This window comes from Nothoprocta perdicaria, unplaced genomic scaffold, assembly GCF_003342845.1.
Source record: "Nothoprocta perdicaria isolate Ctin4 unplaced genomic scaffold, notPer1 scaffold_83, whole genome shotgun sequence".
Lineage (NCBI taxonomy): Eukaryota > Metazoa > Chordata > Aves > Tinamiformes > Tinamidae > Nothoprocta > Nothoprocta perdicaria.
Window position 1 is genome coordinate 1,787,631 of NW_020456121.1, and position 26,414 is coordinate 1,814,044.

Below are 26,414 nucleotides of genomic sequence, written 5' to 3' on the forward strand. Positions count from 1 at the left end.
TAAACCCAGACTTACAGAAAACTAGTTTTAGTAAATTCCACTGTTTGCCTTTTTTCTTACATCCCTTTTTCTTAATGTATGTCTATTTGCAGATAAGCCAGGTCCACCACAGCCTCCCTTTGACATTTCTGAAATCGATGCAGATGCTTGCACTCTGGCATGGCATCTACCCCTTGAAGATGGTGGCAGTAACATTACAAACTACGTAGTTGAGAAATGTGATGTAAGCCGAGGGGACTGGGTAACAGCTGTAGCTTCTGTTACAAAGACAAGTTGCAGAATTGGAAAATTGATTCCAGGAGAAGAATATATGTTCCGTGTTCGTGCTGAAAATCGCTTCGGCATTTCTGAGCCACTTACATCTGGCAAGATGATTGCAAGGTTCCCATTTGGTATGTCAATATTTTATAACAGCATTTATTTTTATAGTCTACTGGTAGGAAAGCATTTAATTGACATGCATCCTTATATTTCCCTCTAGATGTTCCTAGTGAGCCAAAGAACGCACGTATTACCAAGGTCAATAAGGACTGCATTTTTGTTGCCTGGGATAGACCAGATAGCGATGGAGGCAGTCCAATCACTGGTTATCTCATTGAGCGTAAAGAAAGGAACAGTTTACTCTGGGTGAAGGCTAATGACACAGCAGTGCGTTCCACGGAGTACCCTTGTGTGGGGCTGATTGAAGGCCTTGAGTATGCTTTCAGAATTTATGCACTGAACAGAGCTGGGGCAAGTAAACCTAGCAAACCAACTGAGCTTGTCACAGCAAGAACACCAGTCGGTAAGCCAAACAGATTGATAGTAACTGTTGTTATTATGGTTAGTTTAATAATATATGCAACAGCATAATTTTCAATTTGCCATTATGTTTTTGTTTTCATGTCTACTGTAACTTTCTGTAAGTAGGATCCATTAAAGCCATTCTTTTATTCATCAGACTTTTTTGTCATAACAGACTATAACATAATCTTATTTGGCTTAGATCCCCCTGGAAAACCTGAAGTTATTGATGTCACTAAGAGTACTGCATCACTGGTATGGACAAAACCAAAGCATGATGGTGGAAGCAAACTTATTGGCTACTTTGTTGAAGCTTGCAAATTACCTGGTGATAAGTGGGTCCGGTGCAATACAACTCCTCATCAAATACCTTCAGAAGAGTACACTGCTACAGATCTGGAAGAGAACGCTCAGTACCAATTTAGAGCAATTGCCAAGACGGCAGCTAACATTAGCCGGCCTTCTGAACCTTCTGATCCAGTGACCATTCATCCAGAAAATGGTGAGAAATGGAACAGTATTTGAGAACTCTGATAAGAGTCTCTGCATTTAACTAATACTTATGTGAGGAATTAGATGTTTATTTTTTAGTAATTTAATTTTTGTGTTGTTTCCTTTCAGTTCCTCCCAGGATAGAGTTGGATGTATCTATGCAGTCACAGCTTACAGTAAAAGCTGGAACTAATGTGTGTCTAGAGGCAAATGTATATGGCAAGCCTATGCCAACAATCACCTGGAAGAAAGAAGGAGAAGTTTTAAAACCATCTGAAGGTGTTAAGATCGCAACTAAGAGAAACCTTGCTACAGTTGAGTTATTCAGTGTTAACAGGAAGCAAACAGGAGACTATACTATTACTGCTGAAAATGCAAGTGGAACAAAGTCAGCAACCATTAGGCTTAAAGTACTTGGTAAGCTAAAGACTGTCTGTTAATAAATATATTTTTAGTTAAGTGATATAGCAAGAACTTGAGCTGTAATCCAAGCTGTGATCAAAGAGCTAGAGTGGTAAGAATGTGATCTTAATTCTTCCAGATAAGCCTGGTCCTCCAGCCTCCGTTAAAATCAAACACATGTATGCAGATCATGCAGCGCTTTCTTGGGAGCCTCCTCTCGAAGACGGAGGTTCAGAAATTACTAACTACATTGTTGACAAGCGTGAAACAAGCAGACCAAACTGGGCCCAAGTCACCGCCAATGTACCAATTACAAGCTGCACAGTGGAAAAACTAATTGAAGGACATGAATATCAGTTCCGCATATGTGCTGAAAATAAATACGGTGTTGGAGACCCTATCTTCACTGAACCAGCAGTTGCTAAGAATCCATATGGTAAGTGTTTTGTAGTATGGCTTCGTAATTCATTGTGGGTTTTTTTTCTTTTCTTTCTTTTTATTTTATACGCTTATGAATGTGAACATAACTTTCAAATAAATCTTTACAGATGTACCTGGACCTTGTGATCCCCCGATAATTAGTAATATAACAAAAGATTTTATGACTGTTAGCTGGAAACCCCCAGCTAGTGATGGCGGATCCCCAGTAACTGGTTATATAGTTGAGAAACGTGAAACTAAGGCTCTGAACTGGACAAAGGTAAACAGAAAGCCTGTCATTGAAAGAACTATTAAGGCCACTGGACTCCAAGAAGGAACAGAATATGAATTCCGGGTAACTGCACTGAATAAAGCTGGACTTGGCAAGCCTAGTGCACCATCTAAAGCAGCATATGCTCGTGATCCTCAATGTAAGTTAAAAGAAATTTCTCAGGTGGTATATCTGAATATTTCTGTACAACATTTTATATGACTAACTTTGCTATTTTGCAGATCCTCCTGGCCCACCTGCCTTCCCAAAGGTGGTTGATACTACCCGTAGTTCAATAAGCCTGTCATGGAGCAAACCAGCATACGATGGTGGAAGCCCTATTATTGGCTATCTAGTGGAAGTAAAAAGAGCTGACACAGACAACTGGGTCAGATGCAATCTACCTAAGAACTTACAAGCCACGCAGTTTGTGGTAACCGGCCTGATGGAAGATACAGAGTACCAGTTCCGTGTTTATGCTGTCAATAAGATTGGATACAGTGATCCAAGTGATGTTCCTGATAAACACACTGCCAAAGACATTTTAAGTATGTTTACTGAAAACAATTAACTTGTTGACTCTTAATTCATAGGATAGGTTTGTAACAGGTCAGCAAAGGAGATTAATCTGGAATATGGTTATTTCTGAAAAACTGTAGAATAAGAGCTGGCAATTTGAACGAAAGCGAGACAGAATTGAACAGAATCTGAATATGGGGTCCGCTTCTTTTACTTGCATGCCAGATGCATTCACCTCTTATTTTGGGCCTCAAAGAATCTTTTTCTATCTCTAATTATACAATCAAATTTTTCACACTTCTCTCCCATCCTGAAAACTTTCAGTCTTATTCAGACTTTCTAAAGAATTTGGAGTTGAGATTACTTTGTTAAGCTTGTGTGGCACACTATTTAACTGTATGGCACTCATTCCTTTACAGCCATGCTGCCTACTCTATATGCTTTGCTGTACTTCCAAAAGCATTGCTTCACAGAGCTTTCTTGATTCAGTATATAGGGAACTGTCTAGGAAATTTTGAAGCTCCTTTGAATTATGGAGGAACTGAGAGACTTCTTCATATAATAAGAAATGCAAGTAGTGGCAAAGGAGAGAAGAGAAGAAAGAGAAGTTGGTTTAAAAAAAAAAAAAGCTAGATATAAATAATTGTTAAGAAATATTTTGAAATTTCTAATGGGAATCAGGTCACTAAGTAACATCACTATACACATAAGAGCAAGTTAATTAATCTAGAAAAATGATAGTAAGGAAGATCTTCTTGTCACAGTTTAGTGATATTTTTAAACATGGTGTTTAATTTTGTGCTTTTTGTTACACACACAGTTCCTCCTGAGGGAGAACTTGATGCAGAACTAAGGAAAGTCCTTGTGCTGCGTGCTGGAGTCACCATGAGACTTTATGTGCCTGTTAGAGGACGTCCACCTCCAAAGATTACATGGTCTAAAGTGGGTGCCAACCTAAGAGACAGACAAGGATTAGACATCAAGTCAACTGATTTTGATACCTTCCTGCGTTGTGAAAATGTAAACAAATACGATGCAGGAAAGTATGTCCTAAGTCTGGAGAATAGCTGTGGCAAGAAAGCATATACCATCGTTGTAAAAGTACTTGGTAAGTGTCAGAGTTTCCCCCAGACTAATTTTTAATTTTTTGATTTTTTTCTTTACTAAATCAAATGTGTGTGTATTCATCCAGATACTCCAGGACCTCCTATTAACCTGGTTGTAAAAGAAGCATCTAAGGATTCTGCCTTCATTACATGGGAGCCTCCACTAATAGATGGTGGCAGTCCAGTCAAAAATTACGTTGTTGAAAAACGTGATGCAGAAAGGAAATCATGGTCCACAGTATCTACAGAGTGTCCAAAGACAAGCTACAGGATAACTAACTTAGAGGAAGGCAAATCTTACTTCTTCAGAGTTTTTGCTGAAAATGAATATGGTATTGGAGACCCATGTGAAACTCGTGATGCTGTTAAAGCTTCTGGTAAGAAAAAATAAACCATTTCTTATACTTTGTTATTCACATCATTTTAATTTTTAGCTTAAATGGTCACCTACTATGCTTTTTTGCCTTCTAGAAACACCTGGACCAGTTGTGGATCTAAAAGCTTCAGCTGTAACAAAATCGTCATGCAATTTAGTATGGAAAAAACCTATCAGTGATGGTGGAAGCCGTATTTTTGCATATGTTGTTGAAGTTCTGACTAGTGAAGATAAATGGCATGAAGTTATGCGATCAAAGAACCTCCACTTTTCAATGAGGGACCTAAAAGAAGGACAGGAATACACTTTTAGAGTGATGGCTCAAAATGATGCTGGGTATGGAACTCCAACTGAGCTCACAATTGTGGCAAGAGATGACATTGGTAAGAAGCAACTTAAGATCATTAATAATAATCACTATTATGCATACATACACATCAAATGTCTTTAAAATAGCATCTAAAATTAAAAAAAAAAAAAAAAAAAAAAAAAAGAGTTGAGTAACTGGTTGCTTTTATTTTTGCAGTGGCGCCTGATCTTGATTTAAGAGATCTACCAGATTTGTGCTATGTAGCTAAAGAAGGTAGCAATTTCCGTCTTAAAATACCCATTAAAGGCAAGCCTGCCCCAACTGTAACTTGGAAGAAAGGTGAAGACCAGGCACTTACTGAGAGTGGAAGAGTTGCATTTGAATCTACAGCAGTTAACACCACACTTTTAGTACGTGACTGCCAGAAAGCTGATGCTGGAAAGTACACAATCACTCTGAAGAACGTTGCTGGCAGCAAGGAAGGCACCATTTCTGTAAAAGTTGTGGGCAAACCTGGTATACCAACAGGTCCAGTGAAATTTGAAGAAGTCACAGCTGATGCCATAACCTTAAAGTGGGGTCCTCCAAAAGATGATGGTGGTTCAGAAATCACTAACTACGTCCTAGAGAAGAGAGATAATGTAAACAACAAGTGGGTTACTTGTGCTTCTGCAGTCCAGAAAACTACATTTAGAGTTACAAGACTTCATGAAGGAAATGAATATACATTCAGGATCAGGGCTGAAAATAAATATGGAGTAGGCGAAGGACTTAAATCTGACCCTGTCATTGCCAAGCATCCATTTGGTAAGTATATATAATTCATTTTTAAGCCTTAAAATAATGTTTTAGGAGGGATAATTATTTTTTCTTTATTTTGTATTGTTTAGATGTGCCAGATGCACCTCCACCTCCCAACATTGTTGAAGTTCGTCATGATTCTGTAGCTTTAACTTGGACCGATCCCAGAAGAACTGGAGGCTCACCAATCACAGGTATCTTCACAAAGGCCTATTAATATTTCCCCTCTTATACTTCTAAATAGTTCTTCCTCCTTGTCAAAGAGCAAGATAAAACTGTAAGATGTATACACTTTAAAGTGATTGATTGTACTGTTTTACTTCCTAGTCTTTATTTATGCTGCATTATTTTTAAAGGCTGAATTTAAAAATCGGTAACTAAAAAGCAATATTTTTGCATACATAGCTGAAGCACCTAAAGAAAGAAAAACAAACACAACTATGTTTATCTGGACCTTTAAAATTAACAATTTGCATTTACAAAGTATATAATTACATATATCTGTATGTTCTCATCCGTTTCTTAATCTGCTTTTCATTGTCACTTCAACACTATATGACAATGCCATATAGGCACAGTGGTGTTTCATAATGGTATTGTACAGGAAGATTTCTACAGATTTCATATTTTATATCTTAAATTTATATTTTAGGTTATCATGTTGAAGTGAAAGAAAGAAATAGTCTTCTGTGGAAAAGAGCCAATAAAACTCCAATAAGGATGAAAGATTTCAGAGTGACAGGGTTAACTGAAGGTCTGGAATATGAGTTCAGAGTCATGGCAATCAATCTGGCTGGAGTAGGTAAACCAAGCCTACCATCTGAACCAGTTGTGGCACTTGATCCTATCGGTGAGTCATTGGGAGAAGATCAATCAAATAAAAATTCTCAGAGTTTAAATCACTGCTGTCTGACCATGGCTTATTATTTTTCCTTTAGATCCTCCAGGGAAACCTGAAGTTATCAGTGTAACCAGGAACTCAGTGACACTCATCTGGACAGAACCAAAATATGATGGTGGACATAAGTTAACGGGGTACATTGTTGAAAAGAGAGATTTGCCTTCAAAGACATGGACAAAGGCTAATCATGTCAATGTTCCAGATTGTGCATTTACTGTAACTGACCTTAATGAAGGTTCCAAGTATGAGTTCAGAATTAGAGCAAAGAACACTGCAGGAGCCATTAGTCCTCCATCAGAACCCACAGACACCATAATATGCAAGGATGAGTACGGTATGTAGATGGCATTAACAACTGAAGGATTTTAGTTGAATTCTTAATACCAATTTTTTTTTCCTGTGTTCTTGTTAAAATAATCATGGCGTTTGGGGTTGTTTTTCACAGAGGCACCAACTATTGTTATTGATCCTCCACTGAAGGAAGGTTTAACAGTGAAAGCAGGAGAAACGATCACACTGTCTGCCATTAGCATACGTGGCAAGCCACTTCCAACTTCATCATGGTCAAAAGCTGGAAAAGATTTTAGACCTTCAGAGCTTGTGCACATTGACACAACACCAACTTCTTCAACGCTAAGCATCAAATATGCAGCCAGAAAAGATTCTGGTGAATACACAATCACGGCAGTCAATCCTTTCGGTACTAAGCAAGAGAACATACATGTGAAAGTTTTAGATGTTCCAGGACCTCCAGGGCCTATTGAGATCAGCAATGTTTCAGCAGAAAAAGCCACTCTTACATGGTCACCTCCTGCAGAAGATGGTGGATCACCGATCAAATCGTATGTTCTTGAAAAAAGAGAAACCAGCCGCCTGCTCTGGACATTAGTTGCCGAAAATATTGAGAGTTGCAGGCATGTTGTTAGCAAGCTCATACAAGGAAATGAATATGTTTTCCGTGTCTCAGCCGTAAATCATTATGGCAAAGGGGAACCAGTACAATCAGAACCAGTTAAAATGGTGGATAGATTTGGTAAGCAGAACAAGATAAGAAGTGCAAATGTGTTTTTCTTATTTTAATAGATTCGATTTTTGTCTTAACTTTGTACTTTTTTCTTCCTTATCAGGACCCCCAGGCCCTCCTGGAAAACCAGAAGTAACAAATGTGACTAAAAATGCGGCGACAGTTTCCTGGAAAAGACCAGCAGATGACGGTGGAAGCGAAATAACAGGTTACTATGTGGAGAGGAAAGAAAAGAAAGGTTTGAGATGGGTCAGAGCAACAAAGAAACCAGTTTCTGATCTAAGATGCAAAGTAACAGGGCTCCTGGAAGGAAATGAATATGAATTCCGTGTCAGTGCAGAAAACAGAGCAGGAGTTGGACCACCAAGTGATACTTCAAACTCAGTCATATGCAGGGATGTTGCATGTAAGTATTATGCCTTCCTTTTAGCAAAGTTCATGCAAATGGTTAAAGTGACTTTCTGTATAAAATATTTATCTACCATAATGTGATATGTTATCTTTTCTTCACTTTTCAGACCCACCAGGTCCACCTGCAAATCCAAGAGTGACTGATACTACAAAGACAAGTGCATCGTTAGCTTGGAGCAAGCCTCACTATGATGGTGGACTTGACATCATTGGCTATGTAGTGGAGCATCAAAAGGAAGGAGAAGAAGAATGGGTAAAAGACACAACAGGAACTGCTTTAAGAATCACTCAGTTTGTTGTTGCTCATCTGCAGACAGGAGCCAAATACAATTTCAGAATCTCTGCCGTGAACGCTGTAGGCGTTGGTGAACCAGCAGTAATTCCAAGTGTTGAAATCAAAGACCGGGAAGAGATTCCTGACTTTGAATTAGATGCTGAGCTGAGAAGAACACTTGTTGTTAGAGCTGGACTAACTATTAGGATTTTTGTGCCAATTAAAGGACGTCCAACTCCAGAAGTCACATGGACAAAAGATGACGTTTCACTGAAAGGGCGTGCCAACATTGAAAATACAGACTCTTTTACACTCTTGATTGTCACAGAGTGCACCAGATACGATGCAGGAAAATATGTAATGACTCTTGAAAATGCTGCTGGTAAGAAGACTGGCTTCGTAAATGTAAAAGTTTTGGATACCCCAGGTCCACCAATAAACCTTAAGCCTAGAGAAATAACCAAAGACAGCATCACCCTACAATGGGATATGCCTCTGATAGATGGTGGTTCACGTATAACGAACTACATTGTTGAGAAACGTGAATCAACTCGAAAAGCATATTCAACAGTCACAACTAACTGTCAGAAGTGTTCTCTAAGAATTCCTAACTTGGCTGAGGGGTGTGAATACTATTTCAGAGTGCTGGCTGAAAATGAGTTTGGTATTGGTGAACCAGCTGAAACTGCAGAACCAGTAAGAGCTTCCGAAGCACCATCACCACCTGAGAGCCTCCATATTATGGATGTAACACGGAACTCGGTTAGCCTGGCTTGGCCAAAACCAGAGCATGACGGTGGCAGCAAAATCACTGGGTATGTAATTGAAGCCCAGAGGAAAGGCTCCAACCAGTGGGCACACATCACAACAGTCAAAACACTGGACTGTGTAGTGAAGAATCTAACTGAAAATGAAGAGTATACTTTCCAGGTTATGGCAGTTAACAGTGCTGGAAGAAGTGCCCCAAGAGAAAGCAGGCCAGTTATTATCAAAGAACAAACAATGCTTCCAGAGTTCGACCTCCGTGGTATCTACCAGAAAACAGTCATTGCCAAAGCTGGTGACAACATTAAGATTGAAATCCCTGTGCTTGGTCGTCCACGACCAACTGTGACTTGGAAGAAAGAAGACCAGGTACTTAAGCAAACACAAAGGGTTAATTATGAAAATACTGCAACTGCAACTATATTAAACATCAATGAATGTCTACGAAGTGATAGTGGCCATTATCCACTGTCAGCTAAAAATATTGTTGGAGAAGTTAGTGAAGTTATCACTGTTCAAGTTCATGACATACCTGGACCTCCTACTGGACCGATCAAATTTGATGAAATTTCATCTGACTTCCTAACATTCTCATGGCAGCCTCCTTTGAATGATGGAGGTGTACCTATAAGTAACTATGTTGTAGAAATGCGTCAAACTGACAGCACCACATGGACTGAACTGGCAACGACGGTGATACGTACCACGTTTAAAGCCACACGTCTTACAACTGGAGTTGAGTATCAGTTCCGTGTTAAAGCTCAAAACAGATACGGAGTTGGTCCAGCCATCACTTCGGAGTCTGTCGCTGCCAACTATCCATTTAAGGTACCTGGGCCTCCTGGTACTCCTCAGGTGATTGCAGTCACCAAAGAAACCATGACCATTAGCTGGAATGAGCCAGTTACTGATGGTGGAAGCCCAATTCTGGGTTATCATGTTGAAAGGAAAGAACGAAATAGCATTCTTTGGCAGACTGTAAGTAAAATGATGGTATCAGGCAATATCTTTAAATCAACTGGACTTACTGATGGCATTGCATATGAATTCCGTGTTATCGCAGAAAATCTGGCTGGTAAAAGTAAGCCAAGCAAGCCATCTGAGCCTGTCTTTGCTTTAGACCCAATAGATCCACCTGGCAAGCCAGTTCCTCTGAACATCACAAGACATGCAGTGACACTGAAGTGGACTAAACCAGAATATAATGGAGGTTTTAAAATAACTGGCTACACTGTTGAGAAGAGAGACCTTCCTAATGGCCGTTGGCTGAAAGCTAACTTTAGCAATATACTAGAGACTGAATTCACTGTAAGCGGTTTGACAGAAGACGCCGCGTATGAATTCCGTGTGATTGCTAGGAATGCTGGTGGTGCTGTTAGCCAGCCCTCTGAGCCATCAGATGCCATAACGTGCAGAGACGACATTGAAGCACCAAGGATAAGGGTGGATGCTAAATACAAAGACGCTTTAGTACTGAAAGCAGGTGAAGTTTTCAGACTGGAGGCTGATGTTTCAGGTCGCCCTCCACCAACTATGACATGGACAAAAGGAGAAAAAGAACTTGAAGATACAGCAAAATTAGAAATAAAAATAGCAGATTTCTCTACTGTTCTTATTAACAAAGATTCTTCAAGAAAAGATGGAGGTGCCTATACACTTACTGCATCTAATCCTGGTGGCTTTGCCAAACATATCTTCAATGTTAAAGTTCTTGATAGACCTGGTCCTCCAGAAGGGCCTTTGGCTGTGTCTGAAGTCACTGCAGAAAAATGTGTCTTGTCATGGTTACCACCACTGGATGATGGAGGTGCAAAAATTGATCATTACGTGGTTGAAAAACGTGAAACCAGTAGATTGGCATGGACAACTGTAGCCACAGAAGTTCCATTAACTAAACTGAAGGTTACGAAGCTGCTGAAGGGTAATGAGTATGTATTCCGTGTTATGGCTGTTAACAAATACGGCGTTGGCGAGCCCCTGGAATCAGAGCCTGTTCTTGCTGTAAATCCATATGTACCACCTGATCCACCTAAAACACCTGAAGTTACAGCAATTACAAAAGATTCTATGGTTGTCTGCTGGGGCCACCCTGATTCAGATGGTGGAAGCCCAATAACTAACTATATTGTGGAACGTCGTGACAGAGCTGGTCTACGCTGGGTGAAATGTAACAAAAGGGTTGTAACTGATTTACGTTATAAAGTGTCTGGACTGACAGAAGGCCATGAATATGAATACAGGGTCACAGCTGAAAATGCTGCTGGACTTAGTGAGCCAAGCCCAACCAGTCCATTCTATAAAGCCTGTGATACTGTATTTAAGCCTGGTCCTCCAGGTAACCCCCGTGTTTTGGATAGTAGCAAGTCGTCCATTACAATAGCATGGAACAAACCAATATATGATGGTGGTTCAGAAATCACAGGTTACATGGTTGAGATAGCATTGCCTGAAGAAGATGAGTGGAAGATTGTCACACCACCAGTAGGTCTAAAAGCTACTTCCTTTACCATCACTGACCTTAAAGAAAATCAAGAGTATAAGATTCGGATATATGCTATGAACTCTGAAGGCCTTGGAGAACCTGCTCTTGTTCCTGGAACTCCAAAAGCTGAAGAAAGAATGCTACCTCCAGAGATTGAGCTTGATGCAGAGCTACGTAAAGTTGTCACTCTCCGAGCCTGCTGTACTCTAAGGCTCTTTGTCCCAATTAAGGGAAGACCAGCACCTGAAGTAAAATGGACAAGAGAACACGGAGCATCTTTAGACAGAGCAAGCATTGAATCAACAAGCTCTTATACTTTACTAATTGTTGAAAATGTTAATAGATTTGATAGTGGCAAATACATACTGACAATTGAAAACAGTTCAGGCAGTAAGTCAGCATTTGTGAATGTCAGAGTTCTTGATACCCCTGGGGCACCTCAAGATTTGAAAATAAAGGAAGTTACAAAATCATCAGTTACACTCACATGGGAACCTCCTCTTGTTGATGGTGGCTCTAAAATAAAAAATTATATTGTTGAAAAGCGTGAGTCAACAAGAAAAGCTTATTCAACTGTTAATGCCAATTGCCACAAGACGAGCTGGAAAGTTGATACACTTCAAGAAGGCTGCAACTATTACTTCAGGGTCCTAGCTGAAAATGAGTATGGAATAGGCCTTCCAGTCGAAACTTCGGAGTCCGTGAAAGTATCAGAAAGACCACTTCCACCAGGGAAAATAACTTTGTTGGATGTGACAAGAAACAGCGTTTCCTTGTCTTGGGAAAAACCTGAGCATGATGGTGGTAGCAGAATTCTGGGCTACATTGTAGAGATGCAAAGCAAAGGCAGTGAAAAGTGGTCAACTTGTGCTACAGTAAAAGTTACTGAAGCCACTATCACAGGATTGATCCAAGGTGAAGAATACACCTTCCGTGTTTCAGCTCAGAATGAAAAAGGCATTAGTGATCCTCGCCAGCTGGGTATACCAGTTATTGCAAAAGATCTTGTGATTCCACCAGCTTTTAAGCTACTGTTTACTACTTTCAGTGTTCTCGCAGGAGAAGACTTAAAGGTTGATGTTCCTTTTGTTGGTCGACCCAAGCCAGCAGTGCTTTGGCATAAAGACAATGTGCCATTGAAGCAGACTACAAGAGTAAATGCAGAAAGTTCAGAAAACAACACACTGTTAACAATAAAAGAAGCTTGTAAAGATGATGTGGGAGCATATTTGGTTAAACTTACAAACTCTGCAGGTGAAGCAACTGAGACCCTAAGTATTGTTGTGCTTGACAAACCAGGACCTCCAACTGGACCTGTAAAAGTAGATGAAGTAACAGCAGACAGTATTACTATTTCCTGGGAACCACCGAAGTATGATGGTGGCAGCTCTATCAATAATTATATTGTAGAAAAGCGAGACACTTCTACCACATCTTGGCAGATCGTGTCAGCTACTGTTGCAAGAACAACCATAAAAGCATGTCGATTAAAGACTGGCTGTGAATATCAATTCAGAATTGCAGCTGAGAACAGATACGGAAAGAGCACCTTCCTCACTTCTGAGCCAATCATAGCCCAATATCCTTACAAACTGCCTGGTCCACCTGGAACACCTTTTGTAACAGCTGTGTCAAAAGACAGTATGGTGGTACAATGGAATGAACCAGTCAACGATGGTGGCAGCAAGATCATTGGCTACCATTTGGAGCGCAAAGAAAGAAACAGCATTCTGTGGTCTAAACTGAATAAAACACCTATTCCAGATACGCAGTTTAAAACAAGTGGCCTCGAGGAAGGTCTTGAATATGAGTTCCGAGTTTACGCAGAAAACATAGTGGGTATTGGAAAGGCAAGTAGAACATCTGAATGCTATATTGCACATGACCCATGTGACCCTCCAGGTCGTCCAGAACCTATTATTGTCACAAGAAGCTCAGTAACACTTCAATGGAAGAAACCTGTATATGATGGTGGAAGCAAAATCACAGGTTATGTTGTTGAAAAGAAGGAGCTACCAGATGGTCGCTGGATGAAAGCAAGTTTTACAAATGTCATAGACACTCAATTTGAAGTAACAGGCCTTGTTGAAAACCAGAGGTACGAGTTCCGTGTTATAGCACGAAATGCTGCTGGTGTTTTCAGTGAACCGTCTGAGAGTTCAGGAGCAATTACAGCAAGAGATGAAATAGAACCACCTCAGATAAGTATGGATCCAAAATACAAAGACACTATCGTAGTACATGCTGGTGAGTCATTCAAGCTCGAAGCTGATGTTCATGGCAAACCAATACCTTCCATTCAGTGGCTAAAAGGTGATCATGAGCTGACAAATACTGCTCGTATGGAAATAAAAAGTACTGATTTTGCAACAAGCCTTAGTGTAAAGGAAGCCATTAGAGTTGACAGCGGCCAGTACGTATTACTGGCAAAGAATGTTGCAGGTGAAAAGAAAGTTCCTGTTCATGTCAAAGTTCTTGATAGACCTGGACCACCTGAAGGACCTGTTGAAATTACAGGTGTTACTGCTGAAAAATGTGTGTTGGCCTGGAAACCTCCACTACAAGATGGTGGTAGTGATATTTCACATTATGTTGTAGAAAAAAGAGAAACCAGTCGCTTGGTTTGGACTGTTGTTGATTCAAATGTGCAAACACTTAATTGCAAAGTCACCAAACTTCTAGAAGGAAATGAATATGTTTTCCGCATCATGGCAGTAAATAAATACGGAGTTGGAGAACCTCTTGAATCTGAACCGGTACTTGCGAAGAACCCATTTGTAGTGCCACTTCCACCAAAGGCCCCAGAAGTCACAGCTATTACCAAGGATTCTATGATAGTTGTATGGGAGAGACCACCCTCAGATGGTGGTAGTGAAATATTAGGCTATGTCCTTGAAAAACGAGATAAAGAAGGTATTCGCTGGACAAGATGTAACAAACGCCTGATAAGTGAACTGCGATACAGAGTGACTGGACTTATGGAAAATCATGATTACGAGTACAGAGTTTCAGCCGAAAATGCTGCAGGACTTAGTGAGCCAAGCCCACCTTCCACTTACTATAAGGCATGTGATCCTATTTACAAGCCAGGTCCACCCAATAATCCCAAGGTTGTGGATATCACAAGATCTTCAGTTTTCCTCTCATGGGGTAAACCTATCTATGATGGTGGCTCTGAAATTCAGGGATACATTGTGGAAAAATGTGATGTAAGTGATGGTGAATGGGCCATTTGTACCCCTCCAACTGGAATTAAAAACACTCATATGGAAGTAGAAAAACTAGTAGAAAAACACGAATACAAGTTCCGTATCTGTGCTGTTAATAGAGCCGGAGTTGGAGAGCACGCAGATGTTCCTGGTTCTGTTATTGTTGAAGAAAAGATGGAACCACCAGATCTTGACCTTGACATGGAATTAAGAAAGATTGTAAATGTAAGGGCAGGTGGCTCCTTAAGACTGTTTGTTCCTATCAGAGGTCGCCCAACACCTGAAGTAAAATGGGGTAAAATGGATGGTGACATCAGAGAGGCAGCTATTATTGATACCACTAGCAGCTTTACTTCCCTTGTTCTAGACAATGTTAACAGATTTGATACTGGAAAATATACTCTGACTTTAGAGAACAGCAGTGGAACGAAGTCTGCTTTTGTCAGTGTAAGAGTATTGGATACCCCAAGTGCACCTGTTAACTTGAAAATCAGAGAGATCACAAAAGACTCTGTTTCACTTTCATGGGAGCCTCCTCTCTTGGACGGTGGAGCAAAAATAAAGAATTACATTATTGAAAAACGTGAAGCAACAAGAAAGGCTTATGCAGCTGTTGTAACAAACTGCCACAAGACTTCATGGAAAGTAGATCAACTTCAGGAGGGCTGCTATTACTTCTTTAGAATCTCTGCTGAAAATGAATATGGAATCGGCCTCCCCGCAGAAACCAGCGATCCAATTAAAGTTGCTGAAGTTCCACAGCCTCCTGGGAAAATAACAGTGGATGATGTCACAAGAAACAGTGTCTCTCTAAGCTGGGAAAAGCCTGAACATGATGGTGGCAGCAAAATCATACAGTACATTGTTGAAATGCAAGCAAAGGGCAGCGAGAAATGGTCAGAGTGTGCCCGCGTAAAGACACTTGAAGCAGTTATTACTAACCTGACTCAAGGGGAAGAATATCTTTTTAGAGTAATGGCTGTAAATGAAAAGGGTAAGAGTGATCCTAGAGCACTTGCAGTGCCAATAGTTGCCAAAGACTTGGTAATCGAACCTGATGTAAGACCTGCTTTTCATAGTTATAGCATCCAAGTTGGTCAAGATCTGAAAGTAGAAGTACCAATTAAAGGTCGACCTAAACCAACTGTTACCTGGGTAAAAGATGGCCAGCCATTAAGGCAGACAACCAGAGTAAATGTTAGCGATTCGACTGACCTGACCATATTGAATATTAAAGAAACTAGCAAAGAGGACAGTGGCATATATGAAATTACAGTGTCTAATGTTGTTGGGCAAAAGTCTGCTTCTATTGAAGTTATAACTCTAGACAAACCTGACCCTCCAGTGGGGCCTGTCAAGTTTGATGAAATTAGTGCAGAAAGTATCACAATATCATGGAATCCCCCAGCATACACTGGTGGCTGCCAAATCACCAATTATGTCGTTCATAAGAGAGATACAACAACCACTGTATGGGAAACAGTTTCAGCTACTGTTGCAAGAACTACCCTGAAGGTAGCCAAACTGAAGACTGGTTCAGAGTATCAGTTCAGAATATTTGCTGAGAACAGGTATGGGCGGAGCTTTGCTTTGGAGTCTGCCCCAGTTGTAGCACAGTACCCCTACAAAGAACCAGGACCTCCTGGCACCCCGTTTGTGACAACTGTTACAAAGGACTCCATGGTTGTACAGTGGCACGAACCAGTAAATGATGGTGGCAGTAGAGTTTTGGGCTATCATCTTGAGAGGAAGGAGAAGAACAGCATATTATGGACTAAAGTAAGCAAGACTATTATTCACGACACAAGTTTTAAGACGACTAATCTTGAAGAAGGCATAGAATACGAATATAGAGTTTCAGCAGAAAATATTGTTGGTGTCGGCAGAACAAGTAAGGTTTCTGAGTGCTATGTAGCTCGTGACCCGTGTGATCCTCCAGGACGCCCAGAAGCCATAATAATAAAAAGGAGCGCTATCACTCTGCAGTGGACCAAACCAGAATATGATGGTGGTAGTAAGATTACTGGTTATATTGTAGAGAAACGTGACTTGCCAGATGGTCGCTGGATGAAAGCTAGTTTCACAAACATCATTGAAACTCAGTTCACTGTAACAGGGCTTACTGAAGACCAAAGATATGAATTTAGAGTGATTGCAAAGAATGCTGCAGGTGCAATAAGCAAACCTTCTGACAGCACAGGACCAATAACAGCAAGGGATGAAGTTGAACTTCCACGAATTTCAATGGATCCAAAGTACAAAGATACAATTGTTGTAAATGCTGGTGAAACATTCAGACTTGAGGCCGATGTTCATGGAAAGCCACTACCAACCATTAAGTGGTACAAAGGAGATAAAGAACTTGAAGAAACTGCCAGATGTGAAATAAAGAACACAGATTTCAGCACATTAATGATTGTAAAAGATGCTATTCGAGTCGATGGTGGACAGTACATTTTAGAAGCCTCTAATGTTGCAGGGACAAAGACAGTAACAGTAAATATAAAAGTACTGGACAGACCAGGACCTCCGCAAGGGCCAGTACATGTGACAGGAGTTACAGCCGAAAAATGTTCATTGGCATGGGCTCCTCCTCTTCATGATGGTGGCAGTGATATTTCTCATTATATTGTGGAGAAGAGAGAAACTAGTCGCCTAGCATGGACTGTTGTTGCTTCAGAGGTTGTACCTACAACGCTGAAAGTAACAAAACTCTTGGAAGGAAATGAATATGTTTTCCGTATTATGGCAGTTAACAAATACGGGATTGGTGAGCCATTAGAATCTGCGCCAGTAATGATGAAAAATCCTTTTGTAGTCCCTGGTCCACCAAAGGCCTTGGAAATTACCAACATCACAAAGGATTCTATGACTGTCTGCTGGAGTCGACCCGATAGTGATGGAGGCAGTGAAATCATTGGTTACATTGTAGAAAAGAGAGACCGAGCAGGCATCAGGTGGATAAAATGTAATAAGCGCCGAATTACTGATCTTCGATTAAGAGTTACAGGATTAACAGAGGATCATGAGTATGAATTCAGAGTTTCTGCTGAAAATAGTGCTGGAGTGGGTGAGCCAAGCCAAATTTCTCCTTACTTTAAAGCTTGTGATCCAGTGTTCAAGCCTGGTCCTCCTACAAATGCTCATGTTGTAGATACCACCAAAAGTTCAGTTACACTTGGTTGGAGTAAACCTATTTATGATGGAGGTTCTGAGATCCAGGGATACCTTGTAGAAATCTGCAAAGCAGATGAAGATGAATGGTCACTTGTTACTCCACAGACTGGTGTGCGTACCACTCGATTTGAAATCACAAAGCTTACTGAACATCAAGAATATAAACTACGAGTGTGTGCCCTCAACAAGGTTGGTGTAGGAGAGGCTGCATCCATTCCTGGTACTGTTAAGCCAGAAGATAAACTCGAAGCTCCAGAACTTGATATTGATTCAGAGCTAAGGAAAGGCATAGTGGTTAGAGCTGGTGGGTCCGCTAGGATTCACATACCATTCAGGGGCCGACCAACACCTGACATCACGTGGTCTCGAGAAGAAGGTGAATTCACAGAAAAAGTTCAAATTGATAAGGGCGTAAACTACACGCAACTCTCAATTGACAACTGTGATAGAAACGATGCTGGAAAATATATCCTTAAGTTGGAGAACAGCAGTGGTGCTAAAACTGCGTTTGTTACAGTAAAAGTCCTGGACACACCGGGACCACCACAAAACTTGGTAGTAAAGGATATAAAGAAAGATTCTGCCCTATTGTCTTGGGAACCACCAGTTATTGATGGTGGTGCAAAGGTAAAGAACTACGTAATAGACAAGCGTGAGTCAACTAGGAAGGCATTTGCAAACGTGAGTGCTAAGTGTGGCAAGACAAGCTTTAAAGTTGAAAATCTTACAGAAGGAGCGATTTATTACTTCAGAGTTATGGCTGAAAATGAATTTGGAATTGGTATTCCAGCTGAAACCACAGATGCTGTCAAAGCCTCAGAACCACCTCTGCCTCCTGGGAAAGTAACACTTACAGACGTGACTCAGAGAAGTGCATCACTTATGTGGGAAAAACCTGAACATGATGGAGGTAGCAGAATTCTGGGATATGTGGTTGAAATGCAGCCTAAAGGAACAGAAAAATGGAGTGTTGTTAGTGAGACCAAAACATGCAATGCAGTTGTGTCTGGTCTGAGTCCAGGACAGGAATATCAGTTCCATGTGATTGCCTACAATGAAAAAGGCAAAAGTGATCCCAGAGCACTTGGAGTTCCTGTGATAGCTAAAGATTTGACAATTGAGCCGAGTTTCAAGTTGATGTTTAATACATACAGTGTACAGGCTGGAGAAGATCTAAAAGTAGAAGTACCATTTATAGGCAGACCCAAGCCTACTATTACTTGGACAAAAGATGACCAGCCACTTAAACAGACAACCAGATTGCAAATTCAGGATACATCAGCATCAACTATCTTGCATATTAAAGAAAGCAACAAAGATGACTTTGGTAAATATACAGTAACAGCAACGAACACAGCTGGTACAGCAACAGAGCATCTGAGCATAATTGTACTGGAAAAACCTGGCCCACCACGAGGACCTGTCCGCTTTGATGAAGTTAGTGCAGATTTTGTTGTTTTATCATGGGATCCACCTGATTATACTGGTGGCTGTCAGATAAGCAACTATATAGTGGAAAAGCGTGACACAAGCACTACCACGTGGAACATTGTTTCAGCAACTGTTGCAAGGACAACTATCAAAGCAACAAAGCTTAAAACAGGTTCTGAATACCAGTTCAGGATTTCTGCTGAAAACAGATATGGGAAGAGTTCTCCTTTGGATTCTAAATCTGTAGTTGTGCAATACCCATACAAGGTACCAGGGCCACCTGGAACTCCGTTTGTAACAGCTGCTTCCAAGGACCATATGATCGTACAATGGAATGAACCAGTTAATGACGGAGGAAGCAAAATTCTTGGCTACCACCTTGAACGTAAAGACAAGAACAGCATTCTTTGGACAAAACAGAACAGGTCACTCATTACAGACACCAAATATAAAACAGATGGCCTTGAAGAAGGCCTTGAATATGAGTTCAGAGTTTCTGCTGAAAACATTGTTGGCATTGGCAAAGTGAGTAAAGTTTCAGAACTGTATGTTGCCCGAGATCCATGTGAACCACCTGGCCGCCCCGAGGCCATTGTTGTCACAAGAAATAATGTCACACTGAGGTGGAAAAAGCCAGAATATGATGGCGGAAGCAAAATAACAGGATATATTGTAGAAAAGAAAGAACTGCCAGATGGTCGTTGGATGAAAGCCAGCTTTACTAATGTATTGGAAACAGAATTTACAGTTAGTGGTCTTGTTGAAGACCAACGCTATGAATTCAGAGTAATTGCAAGGAATGCAGCTGGTTGTTTGAGTGAACCATCTGAAAGCACAGGACCCATTACTGCCAGAGATGAAATTGAAGCACCAGGGGCTTCTCTGGATCCTAAATACAAAGATGTCATTGTTGTTCATGCCGGAGAAACTTTTGTTCTTGAAGCTGATATCCATGGCAAACCCATTCCTGACATCATGTGGTCAAAAGATGGTAAAGACCTTGAAGAAGCGACTGCAAGAATGGAAATTAAATCTACTATTCAGAAAACAACTCTTACTGTCAAAGACTGTATAAGAGTAGATGGAGGTCACTATACTCTTAACCTCAGAAATGTTGGTGGCACAAAGTCTATACCAATCACTGTAAAAGTGCTTGACAGGCCAGGACCCCCAGAAGGACCTTTGAAGGTTACAGGTGTCACTGCGGAAAAATGCTACTTGGCATGGGCTCCGCCTTTACATGATGGTGGTTCTAATATCTCACATTATATCATTGAGAAGAGAGAGACAAGCAGGCTTTCATGGACCCAAGTAGCTACAGATGTGCAAGCTCTTAACCACAAGGTAACCAGACTCCTTGCTGGTAACGAATACATTTTCCGTATAATGGCAGTGAACAAATATGGAACTGGAGAGCCCTTGGAATCTGAGCCAATTCTAGCTCGTAATCCATACAAAACTCCTGGTCCTCCTTCAACACCTGAAGTTTCAGCAATCACAAAAGATTCTATGGTTGTAACATGGGGTCGTCCAGAAGACAATGGGGGAGCTGAAATTGAAGGTTACATAGTTGAAAAACGAGATAAAGATGGTATCCGATGGACCAAATGCAATAAGAAAAGACTGACAGATTTACGCTTCAGAGTAACAGGTCTTACTGATGGGCATTTCTATGAATTTAGAGTTTCTGCTGAAAATGCTGCTGGTGTAGGGGAACCCAGCGAGCCATCCATTTTCTATCGTGCCTGTGATGTACTGTACCCACCAGGCCCACCAAGTAATCCAAAGGTTACAGATACTTCCAGGTCATCAGTTTCCCTTGCCTGGAGTAAGCCTATTTATGATGGTGGTGCTCCTGTTAAGGGATACGTAGTAGAAGTAAAAGAAGCTTCTGCTGATGAATGGACTATCTGCACACCGCCAACAGGACTGCAAGGAAAACAGTTCACCGTAACAAAACTCAAAGAGAACCACGAGTATAACTTCCGAATCTGTGCCATTAACTCAGAAGGAGTAGGAGAACCTGCTATTATACCTGGTACAGTCATTGCAGCTGACAAGATTGAACCTCCTGAAATTGAACTTGATGCAGATCTGAGAAAAGTAGTCACTGTACGTGCTAGTGGTACATTACGCCTGTTTGTTACCATCAAAGGAAGACCAGAACCTGAAGTTAAATGGGAAAAAGCAGAAGGAACAATTAGTGATCGAGCTCAGATTGAAGTCACTGGTTCCTATACAATGCTGGTCATTGACAACGTGAACAGATTTGATAGTGGTAGATACAATCTGACTTTAGAGAACAACAGTGGCAAAAAATCAGCTTTTGTTAATGTCAGAGTGCTTGATACACCTAGTGCACCAGTAAACCTGACAATCAGAGAAGTGAAGAAAGATTTTGTAACTCTAGCTTGGGAACAACCACTTATTGATGGTGGAGCTAAAATTACTAACTATATAGTTGAAAAGAGAGAATCCACAAGAAAGGCATATGCTACAATTACCAACAACTGCACTAAGAATTCCTTCAAAATTACTCAGTTACAGGAAGGATGTAGTTATTACTTCCGTGTTCTAGCTGTAAATGAATATGGGGCAGGCTTACCAGCAGAAACACCTGACCCAGTTAAGGTTTCTGAGCCACCTTCTCCACCTGCAAAGGTAATTCTTGTGGATGTGACTCGTAACTCTGCTTCAATTAAATGGGAAAAGCCAGAGAGCGATGGTGGCAGTAAAATTACTGGTTATATAGTTGAAATGCAAACTAAAGGAAGTGTAAAATGGAGCGCATGCACCCAAGTGAAAACATTAGAAGCAACAATAACAGGCCTATCCATGGGAGAAGAGTACAGTTTCAGAGTGATTGCTGTTAATGAAAAAGGAAAAAGTGATCCAAGAGAACTTGGTGTCCCAGTCATTGCAAAAGATATTGAAATCCAGCCTTCTGCTGAGCTCCTTTTCAACACATTCACTGTGAAAGCTGGAGATGATCTTAAGATTGATGTGCCATTCAGAGGGCGACCTCTTCCAACTGTTAGCTGGAAGAAGGATGGCAATCCTTTAAAAGAGACAACCAGGGTAAATATTCACACATCAAAGACTTCAACTTCGCTATCCATCAAGGAAGCATTAAATGAAGATTTGGGACATTATGAATTACACCTTTCAAATAGCGCTGGATCAACAACAGCTTCTTTAACTGTAATTGTCCTTGATAGACCAGGACCACCAACTGATGTACATATTGATGAAGTTAGTGCTGATAGTGTAACACTGTCTTGGAAACCTCCAGAATATGATGGTGGATGCCATATTAGCAATTACATTGTGGAGAAACGAGAAACTACCACAACAACATGGAACATAGTATCTGCAGCAGTTGCAAGAACATCAATTAAAGTATCTCGTCTGACCACTGGATCTGAATATCAGTTCCGCATTTGTGCAGAAAACCGCTATGGGAAGAGTACTTATGCTAATTCTCCCTCTGTTGTGGCAGAGTATCCATTTACGCCACCAGGACCACCTGGAACTCCTCATGTGGTACATGCAACTAAAGCTTTCATGATTGTAACCTGGCAGGTGCCAGTTAATGATGGAGGCAGCAATGTACTAGGATATCACCTGGAGTGTAAAGAGCGAAGCAGCATTCTTTGGACGAAAGTTAACAGAAGCCTTATACCTGACACACAGTTCAAAGTTACAGGTCTTGATGAAGGACTGCTATATGAATATCGTGTATATGCTGAAAACATTGCAGGAATAGGCAAATGCAGTAAATCGTGTGAACCGGTTGCCGCAAGAGATCCATGTGATCCTCCTGGTCAGCCAGAAGTTACTAACATTACAAGAACCTGTGTCTCACTGAAATGGACTAAACCAGAATATGATGGTGGTGCTAAGGTAACAGGATATGTTATTGAACGCAGAGAAATACCAGATGGTCGTTGGCTAAAGTGTAATTTTACTAACGTGCAAGAAACATACTTTGATGTAGGTGGACTTACAGAAGACCAGCGATACGAATTCCGTGTGATTGCTAAGAATGCTGCTGGACTCTTTAGTGAGCCATCTGAATCAACTGGGCCTGTGACTGTAAAAGATGATGTAGAGGCTCCAAGAATTATGATAGACGTCAAATTCAGGGATGTTGTAGTTGTGAAAGCTGGAGATGTGTTTAAAGTCAATGCTGATATTGCAGGACGGCCAATACCAGTGGTTTCTTGGACAAAAGATGGCAAGGAACTAGAGGGAAAAGCTAGAGTTGAAATATCCTCAACAGATCACTCTACTGCAATAACTGTTAAGGACTGTATTCGACGTGACTCAGGACAGTACGTACTAACATTACAAAATGTTGCAGGAACAAAATCTTTGACAATTAATTGCAAAGTACTTGATAGACCTGGTCCACCTGCAGGCCCATTAGAAATAAATGGCCTTACTGCTGAAAAGTGTCATTTATCATGGGGGCCCCCTCAGGAGAATGGTGGTGCCGATATTGATTACTATATTGTAGAAAAAAGAGAGACCAGCAGAATTGCATGGACACTTTGTGAAGGAGAGCTTAGAACAACATCCTGTAAAGTTACAAAACTACTTAAGGGTAATGAGTATATATTTAGAGTGATGGGAGTTAACAAATATGGTGTTGGTGAGCCTCTGGAAAGTATTGCTGTCAAGGCCCTAGATCCATTTACAGTTCCAAGTCCACCAACATCTTTAGAGATCACTAGTGTGAGCAAAGATTCTATAACTCTGTGCTGGGCAAGACCTGAGAGTGATGGAGGCAATGAAATTGCTGGCTATGTAATTGAAAGACGTGAGAAAACTAGTCTAAGATGGATCCGTGTGAACAAAAAACCAGTTTACGATTTAAGAGTGAAATCATCGGGTCTACGTGAAGGGTGCGAATATGAATTCCGGGTTTATGCAGAAAATGCTGCTGGTCTCAGTCCTCCAAGTGAAGCAACACCACTCATTCGGGCAGAAGATCCACTCTTCTTGGCATCTCCACCATCTAAGCCTAAGATCATAGATTCTACAAGGTCAAATATCACAATTGGATGGACAAAGCCACTGTTTGATGGAGGTGCTCCTGTAACTGGATACGCAGTTGAATACAAGAAAACTGATGAAACTGACTGGTCAACTGCTATTCAAAACTTAAGAGGAACAGAATACACTGTAACTGGGTTAACATCAGGCTCTGAATATGTCTTTAGAGTAAAATCCATTAACAAAGTTGGTGTCAGTGAACCAAGTGATGTCTCAGAACCTCACATTGCAAAGGAAAGAGAAGAAGAACCTGCCTTTGATATTGACAGTGAAATGCGGAAGACTCTAATTGTAAAGGCTGGTGGATCATTCACAATGACTGTTCCTTTCAGAGGGAAACCAATCCCAAATGTATCATGGAATAAGCCAGAAACTGATCTCCGTACACGGGCAAGCATTGATACTTCAGATAATTGCACATCTCTTACTATTGAAAAGGCAACGAGAAATGATTCTGGAAAATACACGTTAACATTACAAAATGTCCTGAACACTGCTACCTTGACTTTAGTTGTCAAAGTTCTTGATACTCCTGGACCGCCATCTAATATTGCTACAAAAGACGTAACTAAAGAATCTGCTGTACTATCTTGGGATGTTCCTGAAAATGATGGTGGAGCACCTGTAAAGAACTATGTTATTGAAAAACGAGAAGCTAGCAAAAAGGCATGGGTCACAGTGACAAACAATTGTCATCGACTTTCATACAAGGTGACTGGCTTGCAAGAAGGTGCCATCTACTACTTCAGAGTTTCTGGAGAAAATGAGTATGGCATTGGAGTACCCACTGAAACCAAGGAGGGAACTAAAATAACAGGTATGTTTCTCTAAGATATTTGGTTACATGAAATACACATTTTAAAATATTTACTGTAAAATAATATTAAAATGCTCAGTTTACTATATGAAAGTTGAGTTTGTGGTAGGTAGCTCTGTAATTTTACAAATGAAGAGGAGCCAAGTAATGACTTGAATTTTAAATGGCTTGTCTCTTACCAAGAATGTTTCTAATATATGAATTCATTAAAAGACACATTTCCTCAATCCACATGACATTCCTGTGTAATCATCTAAAAAAAAAAAAAAAAAAAAAAAAAAAACCTTGTTATGTTGATTAACTCATTGCATTTTTTTCCAGAAAAACCAAGCCCACCAGAAAAGCTCGGAGTAACAAATGTCACAAAGGACAGTGTTTCTCTTTCTTGGCTAAAACCAGAACATGATGGCGGAAGCAGAATTGTGAGCTATCTCATTGAAGCTCTTGAGAAAGGACAACAAAAATGGGTTAAGTGTGCAGTTGTAAAGACAACTCATCATGTTGTTCATGGTCTTAAGGAGAATGTTGATTACTTCTTCAGAGTGTCTGCAGAAAACCAAGCTGGTTTAAGTGATCCTAAGGACCTATTACTCCCAGTTACTGTTAAAGAGCATCTAGGTACGCTTCCTGACATCAGAGACAAAAGCTGATAAACATTACTTTGAGTTCCCGGTTAAAAAAAAATAATACATTTTAAATGTTTGTTTTGTTTTTCAGAATCTCCTGAGGTTGACATGAAGGGCTTTCCTCATAATACTGTATATATTCGAGCAGGATCAAACCTAAAAGTTGAAATTCCAGTTTCTGGAAAACCGTTGCCAAAGGTGACTTTGTCTAGAGATGGTGTCCCACTGAAAGCTACCATGAGATTTCATACAGAAACCACAGCAGAAAGTCTTATTATTAACCTTAAAGAAAGTGTGGCTGCTGATGCTGGCAGATACGATATTACTGCTGCCAACTCAAGTGGCACCACAAAATCATTTATTAACATTGTTGTCCTGGATAGACCTGGTCCTCCTGTTGGTCCTGTTGTCCTTAGTGATATCACTGAAGAAAGTGTAACTCTGAAATGGCAGCCACCAGCCTATGATGGTGGAAGTCAAGTTACCAACTATATTGTACTGAAAAGAGAAACAAGCACTGCTGCTTGGTCTGAAGTGTCTGCTACTGTCGCTAGAACTGTTATTAAAGTCATGAAGCTCACAACAGGAGAAGAATACCAATTCCGTATCAAAGCAGAGAACCGCTTTGGCATCAGCGACCACATTGACTCACAGTGTGTGGTTGTCAAGCTTCCTTACAGTAAGTAATATACTTCTCATATGCTTCTCACACTATAAATGTTGACATTTTAATGCTTAATTGTTGATAGACTAATTTTG

General features: G+C 40.6%; 1 protein-coding gene across 1 annotated transcript in view; it reads left to right on the forward strand.

The window, feature by feature from the left end:
* Positions 1–26,414, forward strand: part of TTN (titin) — a 231,130-nt gene that overhangs the window by 177,540 nt on the left and 27,176 nt on the right. The window contains exons 260-278 of the mRNA XM_026052057.1: positions 93–392; positions 482–784; positions 986–1,285; positions 1,405–1,692; positions 1,817–2,113; positions 2,226–2,528; positions 2,611–2,916; positions 3,708–3,995; positions 4,080–4,370; positions 4,465–4,752; positions 4,896–5,486; positions 5,570–5,674; positions 6,133–6,330; positions 6,419–6,715; positions 6,827–7,414; positions 7,509–7,811; positions 7,924–25,029; positions 25,351–25,647; positions 25,747–26,334. Of these exons, the coding sequence (XP_025907842.1) occupies positions 93–392; positions 482–784; positions 986–1,285; positions 1,405–1,692; positions 1,817–2,113; positions 2,226–2,528; positions 2,611–2,916; positions 3,708–3,995; positions 4,080–4,370; positions 4,465–4,752; positions 4,896–5,486; positions 5,570–5,674; positions 6,133–6,330; positions 6,419–6,715; positions 6,827–7,414; positions 7,509–7,811; positions 7,924–25,029; positions 25,351–25,647; positions 25,747–26,334 (23,037 nt within the window). The remainder of the gene's footprint in view (positions 1–92; positions 393–481; positions 785–985; positions 1,286–1,404; positions 1,693–1,816; positions 2,114–2,225; positions 2,529–2,610; positions 2,917–3,707; positions 3,996–4,079; positions 4,371–4,464; positions 4,753–4,895; positions 5,487–5,569; positions 5,675–6,132; positions 6,331–6,418; positions 6,716–6,826; positions 7,415–7,508; positions 7,812–7,923; positions 25,030–25,350; positions 25,648–25,746; positions 26,335–26,414) is intronic.